Source organism: Callithrix jacchus, chromosome 16, assembly GCF_049354715.1.
Source record: "Callithrix jacchus isolate 240 chromosome 16, calJac240_pri, whole genome shotgun sequence".
Lineage (NCBI taxonomy): Eukaryota > Metazoa > Chordata > Mammalia > Primates > Cebidae > Callithrix > Callithrix jacchus.
In genome coordinates this window covers 29,499,449-29,512,517 of record NC_133517.1, presented here as the reverse complement: position 1 = coordinate 29,512,517, position 13,069 = coordinate 29,499,449, and the positions used below count along the sequence as shown (strand labels likewise).

The following is a 13,069-nucleotide window of genomic DNA, read 5'->3' as shown; positions in this document are numbered from 1 at the left end:
CGTCATGGCAGAAGATATAGAAGGAGCAGGTGTCTCCCATGGTGAGTGTGAGAGCAAGAGTCAGTGGCAAGGTGCCACATACTTTTAAACAACCAGATCTCAAGAGAAATCATTCACTGTTGAGGACATCACCAAGTCATTCATAAGAGCATCCATCCCAGTGCCACAAACACCTCCCACACCTCCAACATTGGGGGTTACATTTCAACATGAGATTTGGACATGACAGACATCTAAACTGTATCGGTCAGAGAGATCATTTTGACTGGAGGGGTCATCACAGATTGCATAGGACATTTACAGCCCATTGGAAGAATTTTGACTTGTTACTCTTAGTGAGATGAGGAAGCCTTTGGAAGATTTCGATCAGAGGAACAATGTAATCCTATTTAAAGTTAAAAAGAACAGTCTGGCTGTTGTGTGTGGCATAAAAACTGTTCAGGGCATTAAAGGTGCAAGGAGATGAGATGGAACATTACAGTAACGCAGGTGAGAGATGATGGTGACTTGCACCAGAAGGGTAGAAGTGGACTTTTTGGAAGGTGGTCATATTTTGGATCTGTTTTAATGGTTGAATCAACAGGATTTGCTTATGGATTAATTTGGAGTATAACTGAGGGAGAAGAGTCAAGGAAGACTCCATGATTTTTGGTGTATACAGATGTATAGACAGTTAACTGATGTTTGAATTGTATGCTTTGGGAGCAAAAGGGAAAACAACCAAGGTTGAACTGGGCCTTAAAGGACAAAGAGTTTATGTGAAAAATACAGGGCAAGGTGTGAAAGGACTTGGCCTCTTCAGATTTGTGAGCATATTAGCTGTTGTAGTTTCATGTGTCGATACATGTGGGGATTACAGCAGGAGAAGAGAGTGGAATGATATTTTGCGGCTCATCAAAAAGGGTCTTGCAGTGTGAAAGAAGCTTGACGTTTCTCTCATTGGTATTAGGAGGAATGGCCCATCTCCATCAAAACTCTGAAGTGCACAGCTGAGTATGATGGCTCATGGGTGTAATCCCAGCACTTTGGGAGGCCAAGGAGGGCAGATAACTTGAGGTCAGGAGTTTGAGACTAGCCTGGCCAACACAGGGAAACCCCTACTAAAAATGCAAAAATTAGCTAGGCGTGGTGGTATGCACCTGTAGTCCCAGCTACTCAGAGGCTGAGGCAGGAGAATTGCTTAAACCTAGGAGGTGGAGGTTGCAGTGAGCCAAGATCACACCACTGCATTCCAGCCTGGGCAATAGAGTGAGACTCCATCTCAAAAACCAAACCAAACCAAAAAAAAAAAAAAAAAAAAAACAACTGAAGTCCACAAGCTTAGTATCTTGACACTACTATTTTTTGTGTCTACATCCAAGATAACATTCTTCTATTACTTTACATGTCCAATAGTTATACCCTTTTTTTCTGTTAAAACATTCTATTTGAGTTGAACAAATCTGAAATACATCTATGTCACCTTTACTTATTTTTTATTGAGACAAGGTCTCACTGTGTCACTCAGGCTGGAGTGCAGTAGCATGATCTCTGCTCACTGGAACCTCCACCTCCTGGGTTCAAATGATTCTCCTGCCTCAGCCACCTGAGCAGCTGGGGTTATAGGCATGCACCACAACACTCATTTAATTTTTGTATTTTTAGGAGAGATGATGTTTTACCATGTTGGCCAGGCTTGTCTGGAACTCCTGACCTCAAGTGATCCACCTGCCTCAGCCTCCCAAAGTGCTGGGATTACAGGCGTGAGTCACAGCAGCTGATTTATCCTACCTTTAAACCTCCCAGTTACACAGGGTTATTGTTTTTGAGATTTTTAACTATTTGGTGAGAAAATTTTCAGTATTTTAGAAGTAGGGTAAATACTTATTTTAGAGGGAAGGGAACAGTGTCTCTTTTATTTGAAGCCCTTTTGATACTAAGAGTGGTGCTGGAAGTACAATTGTCTTGATTATAAAGCTTTAACCCTCTCCTGTTTATGCCCCCTTACCACAGACCCTTTTCTGTTGCTCAAAATTCATTTATTGAAGAGATCGAGAACTATTTTCATGATGTCCTCATCTTGTCTTTTTTTCCTGGTCTGATTTTCCATCCTCTTTCATGAGGTGATGTTCAAGCTTTCCAAAGTCTCTGAGTAACAATTTTTATTGCCTTAAATTGTCAAGCATCTTTGGCCCCCAGAAAGAAGGTGAACAGTGAACCCTATTCACTGAAGACTTGGGGGTCAAGGAGAAGGAAGACAGAGGATTAGACTGGTAGGCTGAGAGAACACAGAGTATAAGAGAATGATTACCATCCAAGGCAATCCAAGTTTAGTTTCATTGTGCCCAATAATTTTGTCTTTGCAGTACATCTATAGTTGCATGGTAATGGTCATTACAGAGTATCAGGGAACACTTATGGATGCTTGCTGATATATATGAGAGGACTAAAAAGAGAAAATTGGATTGAAAGCTATGCTAAAATTCCAATCTTCAATCATTTTTGTCAAATACCTGCCATTTATGGTAGACTACCCATATCATATGTTATACATAATTAAATATCTGATTTAGTTTCCATTACAACAATAAACTCATTGCTTGTATGGTCAGTTTATGTAGTTAAACATTAAGTACTATCATTTGCTTATAATTGTAATCAGAGAACACATTTTCCTCATACTGTCCCTGGAAAAACGTTGGTATCCATATTGTAGATTGGCTTTTATAATTATATTGTTTCGTACTGCTCATTTGTATATACTGTGTTTTCCTTTTTTTTTTTTTTTTTTAAATTGGGTTTCACCATGTTAGGCTGGTCTTGAACTCCCGACCTCAGGTGATCTGCCCACCTTGGCCTCCAAAGTGCTTGGATTATAGGCATGAGCCACCACGCCCAGCTTATACTGTGTTTTGACCTAGCTTGACACCATGTTAGGTGATTGACTTTTGAACTACTTCTGCACCAGTAGTCTGAACAGTATTTTGTGGTAAGATCTCAGTACTGGGTTTGATGTTTGGAAATTCTTGAATTTCATATTAGAAAGTTACCTAATATCCATCCTTTATTTTGTTCTTAGCAATAATGCAGAGGTTTCTGGTAAAGTGTATAAACATATAGAAGTGTACAATTACAAGTCTACTTTCAATTACTGATTTTTGTTAAGTCATTGTAATAAATTAGCTGGGTGTGGTGGTGCATACCTGTAATCTCAGCTACTTGGGAGGCTAAGGCAGAATTGTTTGAACGGGGGAGGACAAGGTTGTAGTGAGCCAAGATCGTGCCATTGTACTGTAGCCTGGGCAGCAAGGGTGAAACTCTGTCTCGAAAAGAAAAAATACTATTTGTGGAATCTGTGCTTATTTGCCTTTTATATGAATGAACTATTGAAAAAATTTTTCCTTTTTTTTTTTTCCTTCCAGAAATTCACCTGTGGCATGTAAATTCACCCTTTACATGTTTAGATAAACTTCTAAAATTCTGTATCTGGCCAGTTAGGCCCTCGGGGTTACCTATTATAATATATGCAAATAATTAATTTCCCTTGTTTTGGTTGCTAAAATTTTCAAGTTGCTAAAAGTTTCATGAATTTGCCCTGCATGCAGAATGTTAAAAAGCCCCTGCTGTTTTATTTAAAGGTTATTGAGATCTGATCTGAATTATTTTTATCTTAGTCCCGTTTTACTTCAGAGTTGTTTCTGTCCTCTTGTTTCTGGCTCTCTTTTTTGCTTAGAGTGTCTACTGCTTCTGCTGTAGGTGTTTTCTACTGCTGCTCATCACTCTTCTTTCTCCTTTCTCCTGAGTTGTTTTTGGTTCATGCCTACCTCTGGCTCTCAGGCCAAGTGATTTAGTTTATAATCATTTCTCTTTAGGATAAATACTGCTTCTTTGTGCTCTGAATTGGCTGGTGGAAACATGTGGTAACCTTAGCGTTACTTTTTTCTTAAAAGGTTGGTGATTCAGTTTTGCCAAAGAAGATAATTTGGCAGTTTTTTTTGTTTGGTTTTTTTTTTTTTTGTACTTTCAGATCACTATTGTTCTTGACTTCTTGAGACAGACCTTACTGGGGAAAAAAATCTCTTTTAAAAAACAATTGTGGCCAGATAATGAACTCCTGGGTATTGCTTGTGTTTTAATGAAAATATCCTACTGGTCAAATGGCTTTTTATGGCAAAATGAATATCCCAATGCAGATACACAGTCTGTAAGATTTGTAAACTCCCATTTTCCACATCTGTAACACATGGTAATATTAGATGCATATGATGTAAAAACAATAGCTCATATTTATTAAAAATAAAATTTTATTAAATATTGTGGACAGACTGAAAGTGTAGAACTATAAAACCATTTAAGCATGTTTTCTTTTACAAAGCGATACTTTTTTTTAGCAAAAAGTAATGAAGAGGGCACTAGCACTGAGAGAATATAATTGGGATAAATGGCATGCTTAGAGCATAGCCATTACAAAGTCAAAGTCCTTTCAGGGGCCTTGTGTAATTAGGTAGGATGAGCGACTTGATTTCTATTATTTTGAGACTTTACTTTTGCTTTTTAACTTTTTTTTTTTTTTTAAGTGGGAATAGAGGGTTGATGTCCATAATTTAAATTAAAAAAAAAAAAATGTGCAAGTATGGAAAATCATTCCTTTGGGGGAAAAAATGCCTTTTGCTCTCTTATTTAGCCTCAGCCAAGGAACTGTGTCCCAATGTTAGTTAATATATTTGAATTAGAAGACTCCTACTCATATGAAAGACTGTTTTGTTAACATGTAAGTCTTTGTAAAATTGTGACAAAATCAGATTCATAGCTAGATACTTAGAATATCTATAAAACCTTAGCTTATGGTAATTTCCTATAACATATTCCATATTAAACTACAGCATACTTTACTCTATTTATACTTACCTGACTGGTTCTTTTTTCTGCTCTTTAAAGAGAAAAGGGTATGTCTAAAGCAATACTCGTATATCTTTTGTCAGTTTCTGCTATAATTTAAGGTAAGATTTCTCCTTACTAATACTCTGCTGTAGTTGGTTATGAGGCAGGTTGCAGGGCTGAGAGAGATGCTGTAAATCTGATTTAGGAATTGTTGGTTTATATCTGATGAGCTTTATAAAAATATCATATCTACTAAATCAGAATCTGTGAAAGTAGGACACTTGAATTTGTCTCATTATTGTTGCCCAAGCTGGAGTTCAGTGGCATGATCTCAGCTCACCCTCTACCTCCTGGGTTCCAGAAATTCTCTTGCCTCAGCCTCCCTAGTAGCTGAGATTACGGGTGCCTGCCACCACACCTAGCTAATTTTTGTATTTTTATTAGAGGGCAGGGTTTCACCATGTTGGCCAGACTGGTCTCGAACTCCTGACCTCAGGTGATTCACCACCCCCCTTAGCCTCCCAAAGTGTTGGGATTACAGGCATGAGCCATCGCACCCAGCCTCAAATTTGTATTTTTAGCCAGATCCTCAGCTATGTTTTTTTTTTTTTTTTTTAATGGCGAGATCAGGAGTTAGGAATTACTGCTAACCTGCAGAAGATATATAGTTCACAGTATAAACATAAGACATCTGCTTTCTTCGAACAACTTTGGACTATGCTTACAGATTCCTCAGGATATATGAATTTATTCTCCTGCCTATTTGTGTAGGTAAACAAGTTTAAGAAAAAATATTATAGGATATTTATTGAATTATTAGGGCAAAGGAAGAAAATAATGGATGTATTACCATTCAAAACATTGCTGAGGCAAGGTAGAGAAAGGACAAACAGTGTACAAGAATTGAGTGAAAGCAAAAGGAGAGTAGAACAGCAAGTAGTTGGGAGATTTGGTCAGCTTTTGTATTTTTTGTCTAGGCACATAGTTATATACTGATTAACAGCTAGTAACTTGTGCCTGTCATAATGGATGTGTGAGTTTAGAGGAGGTGGAATATATAGCAATCATTTCCCTTTGTACATGCATATTAGCGCTAACATTGTTACAGGTAATAGTAGTAGGAGTGTTCCTACCACCTGTCATTCATATTTTCCCAAAATTGAATATTTTCGTTTGGAATTTTAACATACTTGATTTTTATATGCAGAGAGCAATGAATAGAATTTGAAAATATCATTCTTACAGTGAAAAAATATGTAGTAGTTTAGAATTTTTAAGGAGAATTTATCAAAAATAACCAAAATAAAAAATAATTTGGATTTTTTTTCCCTACTACATGGTTATTCATTCAGTGAAACCAGTACTTACTGAGTTAATGAGAGTAAACAAATAAGCAGTTGTTTATCATGTTCCTGGCACTGATTTTGGTTTGTTTTTATTTTGTTTTTGTACAGTCAATACTTGTTATATGTGGAGACTAGTTTTTGGTTATAGAGAATATTTGAGTTTTAATGGAATTTTATTCTCTCTTAGGTCATGTTTACTGGTGAAAATATTCCTGTTCATCCTCATGTTTATAGCAATGGTCATATCTGTTTATCCATTCTAACAGAAGACTGGTCCCCAGCGCTCTCAGTCCAATCAGTTTGTCTTAGCATTATTAGCATGCTTTCCAGCTGCAAAGAAAAGGTAGGACTTTTCAGAATTATTCCAGAAAATATCTCTTCTCTCACTTTAGGTAGATAAACAATTTTAATATGTAATTATTTTTATTTGGAGAAAGGACTTATACTTTTTTATTTTAAAACTATAGGGAATTTCACGTTTAATAATAAATTGGAAAATTATTTTGATACCTTTCATTCCAAATAGAAGTTTTAAATGTTGAATGGGGTAGAAGCCAGACTTACTGTTTCATATTTTTTTAAACAGGAAATGTGTGCACATGTTCTTAAATAATCTGATTTTATTCCCAAAAGCATGCACAGGGTAAAAGTGTACAAGAAATTCTTTTTGTGGATTTCACAGTGGAAAGCCTCAGAAATATGCATCATAGCTTCCTTCTCCCCTCCGCCAGCTCCCACCCTACCAGCATGTTTCAGGGAATTTTTCAGGAACCAGAGCTTTCCTATCCTAATAATTAGGTTGAAGGAGGAAGACCAATTTACCAGTAGAATTTTCAGGATGTTTCTTCCTGTTCTCCTTTATTAATCCACAGATTCTGTGTCTGTCTAATGGAAGTGGCGGTGGGGGGGGTGAGAAACAGAAAGAAAAAATCACTTACTAAATTTAAAATGTAGGCTGGCTTCCGTGGCTCATGCCTGTAATCCCAGCACTTTGCTGGGAGGCCGAAGCAGGCAGATCACCTGAGGTCAGGAGTTAGAGGCCAGCCTGGCCAACATGGTGAAACCCGTCTCTACTAAAAATACAAAAATTAGCTGGATGTGATGGTGTGCATTTCTAATCCCAGCTGTGTGAGAGACTTGTGGTAGGAGAATCGCTTGAACCCAGGAGGCAGAGGTTTCAGTGAGCCAAGATCGTGCTACTGCACTCCAGCCTGGGTGACAGAGTGAGACTCCATCTCAAAAATAATACAGTAAATTTAAAATACATACATAAATTTAGGATACCCTTATACCCTTTAAAGGTGTCTGAATCCTCTGTGCATTTCTGATCCTCTTATTCCTGCTTGAGGGTTAGTATAGCATAATATTCATGTATTTCTACATTTTAAAATCCCTCTTAAATCCCCATGAGGGTTTCCTTTTGCATTCTGTTTAAAGGAAAAACAAATTTGCCCTCGTAGTTAGGGAGCTATTTGTGTTTTGCAGTTTTCTTCTCTGTTCTCCAAATTGAACTGATTGCCATTTTTATTAAATTAGTATTTGGAGAACGTTTAAGATAATAGTTCATTTTAAAATGATAGGTTATTTAGAACCGGAAGCACTCTAAGCCACAGCATATGAAATAATGGGTTAAATTGCTTTTGTTTTGTTTTTACTCATTTGTTGCTTATTGCTTTTATATTTTCTCCTCTCACCCACCCCAGCACATACAAGTGTTAAACTTTTATGTGTAGGGCAAAGCAGTTTGTGGGTATAAGGCCTTCTATGTTCCTGTTATGCTTTAAGTCTATAGAAAGGTAAGATGGTAACAACAGGATTTAATAAGAAAGTTATGAAGAGGTGAACATCAGCGATATCTGTATATAGTCTTGCATGTGCCTCATGATTATTAGATTTTGTTTACATTTAAATGTATTATTATTAAAAACTAGAGAATGACTATATTCTGTATGTTTTCTTCATCATCATTTAACCTTCACGGTTCCCCTTACATTCTAATTGTCTGCTAATAGTGTTTCTTGCATACTTAATATAAGACTAATCATTCCATTTAAAGCACTAATAAACTGTATTTTTACTGTTACCATTGTATAATATGTTTAACAAGATGATCTGGAAGTCAGGATTTCCATCAAATATGATAAAATTCAAAAAATTTACTAGTATGTGCTACTTTTACTGTGCTAAGTGATAAGTTACAAAGATGAAAAGGAAATTTTCTTTGGCATTGAGAGGATCCAGCTCCAAAGAAACCTTAAAAAGTCTTTTAGGCAAGGTGCAGTGGATCACTTGAGGCCAGGAGTTCGAGACCAGCCTAGGCAAAATGGCTAAACGCCATCAACTAAGAATAGAAAAATTAGCTGGGTGTGGTGGTGCATGCCTGTAGACCCAGCTACTTGGGTGGCTGATGCACGAGAATTGCTTAAACCCAGGAGGTCAGGGTTGCAGTAAGCTGAGATCGCACCACTGCACTTCAGCCTGTGGCAATAGAGCAAGACTCTGCCTCAAACAAAACAAAACAGTATTTTAAATACCCACTTACATGTTTTACTGTTAAAATGGGTAAAGTTTATTCTGTAGTAGACATGGTTCTATGGGCTTTACTTTGATAGTTAATTCTATTACTATTAAAATATTTTACTTTAGGTGTTTGAGACTCTAGTCATAATTCTTTTATTCCAGTTTCCTTTTACACAGTCAGGAGTGGTTCCATGAGCTGAAGGTATTTAAATTCAGTATGTCATTAGATTACAGTGGATTAAAGATAATTTCTGATATTTTGATCATGGGCCTTTCAGTAAATGCCACTTTACTCACATGCCTTTATAATACACTTACATCGTTCACACTTTGCAGTTTGTATCCCATTCCTAAAACAATTTCATAAGCTTTCTTTTGTTTAGTTTCTTTTCTAAGAACAATATCTCCCTGATCACTTAAGAGGGAGATTGGTGATTTAAGCAAATGAGAATGGGTATTTTTTTCTAAATATTTTTTGAAGACTTTTCTGATGATTCTTGGGTTCTAATCAATATATACATAAAATGAATTTGTGAAATTATTTGCTGTAGTAGTACCAATTCCGTATGAACATAGATTTGACTTTGTAGAATCATCCCTTCCTTGAAGTATCTAATTTCATAATATTAATTTTTTAGGAATTTTCTCTAATTGTATCCCCAGATTAACTTGGGATACTTTCATGTCTTGTGCTGTAACATTTTTTTATTGTTGTTAAATTAATATTAACACACAGGGCATTATGAGGTTCAACTAGGATGAAAGTTATGTATATATATGAATTTTAGAAGTGTCAAATTGACTTGCTGTTTTCCGTCCTGCTATCACAGAGTCCTACTCACCATTGCTTTCTGGTTAGACTTTCCTTAAATGATATCATACCAAACACATTTATTTTCATTAGCCTCAGAGGAAATGATTCCCCTAATCTTTATTTTCATTAGTTTAGCTAAGCAGATTTATGTCTGAAATAAATTCTATGTATACACTATAAAATATTTAAGGATAGGAAAAAAAGTTATCAGGATGATTCTGAAAGTAGGCATAAAGGACACTAAAGGATAAGGATAGCTGTCATATCTATAAACTTTAATATAGCTCTGATACAAATTTGACATTTCTAATTCTATGTAGAGAGTGACATTTTATTTTGTCTGGTTAGTATCCAATAGATTTCAGGAAAAATCTCTTCCATAATATATCTTCAGTGTTGTTGGCATCACTTTATCTGATGTAGCTCCCTTGCAGAACTGCCATATATTTCTCATATTGTTCTAGTCAGGGCGTAAAGTACAGCAGAGAGGCCAATTATAGTAGAAATGCCAATATATATTTTTTCCCTTTTTTTCTCGAGTATTGTTTAGAAACTGAATCTTCTGGTCTATCTTTGATGTTATTCTATTATAGTAAAAAAATAGTTCTTTGGCCGGGCGCGGTGGCTCAAGCCAGCACTTTGGGAGGCCGAGGCGGGTGGATCACAAGGTCAAGAGATTGAGACCATCCTGGTCAACATGGTGAAACCCCGTCTCTACTAAAAATACAAAAAAAAAAAAATTAGGTGGGCACATGCCTGTAATTTCAGCTACACAGGAGGCTGAAGTAGGAGAAGTGCCTGAACCCAGGAGGCGGAGGTTGCGGTGAGCCGAGATCGTGCCATTGCACTCCAGCTTGGGTAACAAGAGCGAAACTCCGTCTCAAAAAAAAAAAAAAAAATAGTTCTTTGTGGAGGTTTGTACATTGCTTGACTTCTCTAGACAAATCTAGTAGGCTTTTTCTGGTTTTTTGTTTTGTTTGTTTATTTATGAGACAGAGTCTCACTCTGTCACATAGGCTGGAGTACAGTGGCATGATCTGGGCTCACTCCAACTTCTGCCTCCTGGGTTCAAGCAATTCTGCCTCAGCCTCCCAGGTAGCGGGATTACAGGTGCCCGCCACCATGCCCAGCTATGTTTTTTGTATTTTTAGTGGAGACTGGGTTTCACCATGTTGGCCAGGCTGGTCTCTAACTCCTGACCTCAGGTGATTCACCTACCTCAGCCTCCCAAAGTACTGGGATTACAGGCGTTAGCCACTGTAGCTGCCCAGTTTTGTTTTTTAATAGAGATGAGGTCTCACTATGTTGCCCAGGCTGGTCTTGAACTCCTGGGCTCAAGTGATCCTCCCACCTTGACGTACTAAAGTGCTAGGATTACAGACTGAGCCACCTCACCTGACTTTTAATGAGCTCACAAAGGTATTTATTAAATTATTTCCAGGGAACTAACAAGATACATCAGACCAAAATTCTTTGCAACTTAATGTTTCCCCTTCTGGTGTAATAGTCATTCTCTCCTGATAACATTGGAACCTAACACAGGTGACACACAAACACCCTTATTTTTTTTTTTTTTAATTTAGTTGTTAAGCATCTACATTTCCTGGAATACATTTTTAGTTTTTATTCTTTTACATATGCTTTCCATGTTTATATTGTTTCATGCATTTTAGGTTAATTTTGCTTAAGCTTTTATTAAAACTGCCTCCCTCTTAGTTTTACTGTTTTTTGACTTTGTCTAACAAATTCTTTTTTGTTTCAGAGACGACCACCAGATAATTCTTTTTATGTGCGAACATGTAACAAGAATCCAAAGAAAACAAAATGGTGGTATCATGGTAAGCAGTTTGAATTTGTAATAACTTTTTAGCATTTTGATTTGAAGATTATGTTTGCTAAGACTTGGGGAAAAGAAGGGAAGATATAATTGGTGTTACATTTACGTAATATGAAAAAAATTATTTAAAATATTCTGATATATTTAATGGATGAATTACACTAGAATTTTAATGGGGCAAACAGAATCATAACCATCATAAAAGTAAAATGTAAAATTACTTTGATATTCTGAGACTCTACCATTTATTACAACAAATAAGTGTTTAGTAATCTTTAGATCAAATTAGAACTAGTTACTGGGAGCCCAGGCATGGTGGCTTACATCTCTAATCCCACCACTTTGGGAGACTGAGGCAAGCAGATCACTTGAGGTTAGGAGTTCAAGACTAGCCTAGTCAAGATGGTAAAACTCCGTCTACTAACAATACAAAAATTAGCTGGATATGGTGCCATGCACCTGTAATTCCAGCTATTCCGGAGACTGAGGTATGAGAATCTCTTGAGCCCTGGAGGCAAAGGTTGCAGCGAGCCGAGATTGTGCCACTCTACTCCAGCCTGGGTGAACTAGTTACTGTGAAACCTGTTGTTTGAAATAGAAGTTTTGATGCCTTGTGTATTCATTTAGTTCTGGTACTATTCATGGCTGGGGAGAGGGAGAATAACAGTAAGTTAGAGGTACCTCCTTAAATTAAAGAAAGCTCTGTATTCCAGTTGTCTGGGCTCTAATTCGTAAAGTACCAGTTAGTTCATATTTTGATTTAGATGCTCATCCTGATCATAGAATAGAGTAGACTGTTAGGCTTGATGTGGCTAATATAAATAAGAGGCCTATATAAAAATTAATTAGAAGATCTGATATAGGGAGGGGAGTTCTAATCATTATCTCTAACAAAATGTGAGGTTCTGCTGATTGTAGTTTTATTAATAAAGTACTCTCAGTAATTTTAAGTTTCTATTGTACTTGTTGGGATGCTAATGATAGCTTTATAATTCAGAGCTGCTGGCATTTCTAAACTAACCTTAGTGCTTCCCCGAAGAGGTATTTGAAATTAAAAACAAAAAGTGTATGTTCTTCAGTGTACTTTTTGAAGCAGGTTTTTTTTTTTCCTTAATGTTAACCTGTTAAGAAATTATAACTAGCAAAAACGAATTCAACTATGACCTTCCCCACTTATCTTCTTCTATCCAATGTGAAACCTTCTGTATCCTCACCTAAGTTGAGTAAATTAAAAACTTAAGAGTTACTCAGGTGTTGAACTGGTGTAGCTAACCAGAGTCAGTGCAATAGAACTATGCCAGAAGTTACAAATTAGAAAACACAAAGAAAAATGCTGTTCCTGAGAGACAGGAATGTGAAAAATTAGGGTACTATCAGTGAGAAACACATATGACTTAGAAGAAGATGACAAAACTTTAAGAGCTGTCATATAAAAATACGTATATTTTACAGGTTCAATGGAGTTCATTAAAAATCCAGTGAATGATTGCAGGGTGGGGAGGGAGATAGATGTTTGAAAAGGTTGGGGAGAAATAGTAGACAAGAAGAGCAGAGTTTCAATTTTGAAACATAAAAGTAATGGAGGAGAATTAATCTATCAGACAGGATACTAAAACATATTAATGGAAGAATAGATCACTGAAATACAATTCCTCTTATTTAGACCCTGTAGTATATAACATTTGAATATAT

General features: G+C 36.5%; 1 protein-coding gene across 14 annotated transcripts in view; it reads left to right on the top strand.

Moving 5' to 3' along the window:
* Positions 1-13,069, top strand: part of UBE2W (ubiquitin conjugating enzyme E2 W) — a 91,611-nt gene that overhangs the window by 63,451 nt on the left and 15,091 nt on the right. For all 14 annotated transcript variants that reach the window (XM_002759002.7, XM_002759003.7, XM_078352648.1 and 11 more), the window contains 2 exons: positions 6,394-6,549; positions 11,303-11,378. In XM_002759002.7, coding sequence (XP_002759048.1) covers positions 6,394-6,549; positions 11,303-11,378 — 232 coding nt within the window. The remainder of the gene's footprint in view (positions 1-6,393; positions 6,550-11,302; positions 11,379-13,069) is intronic.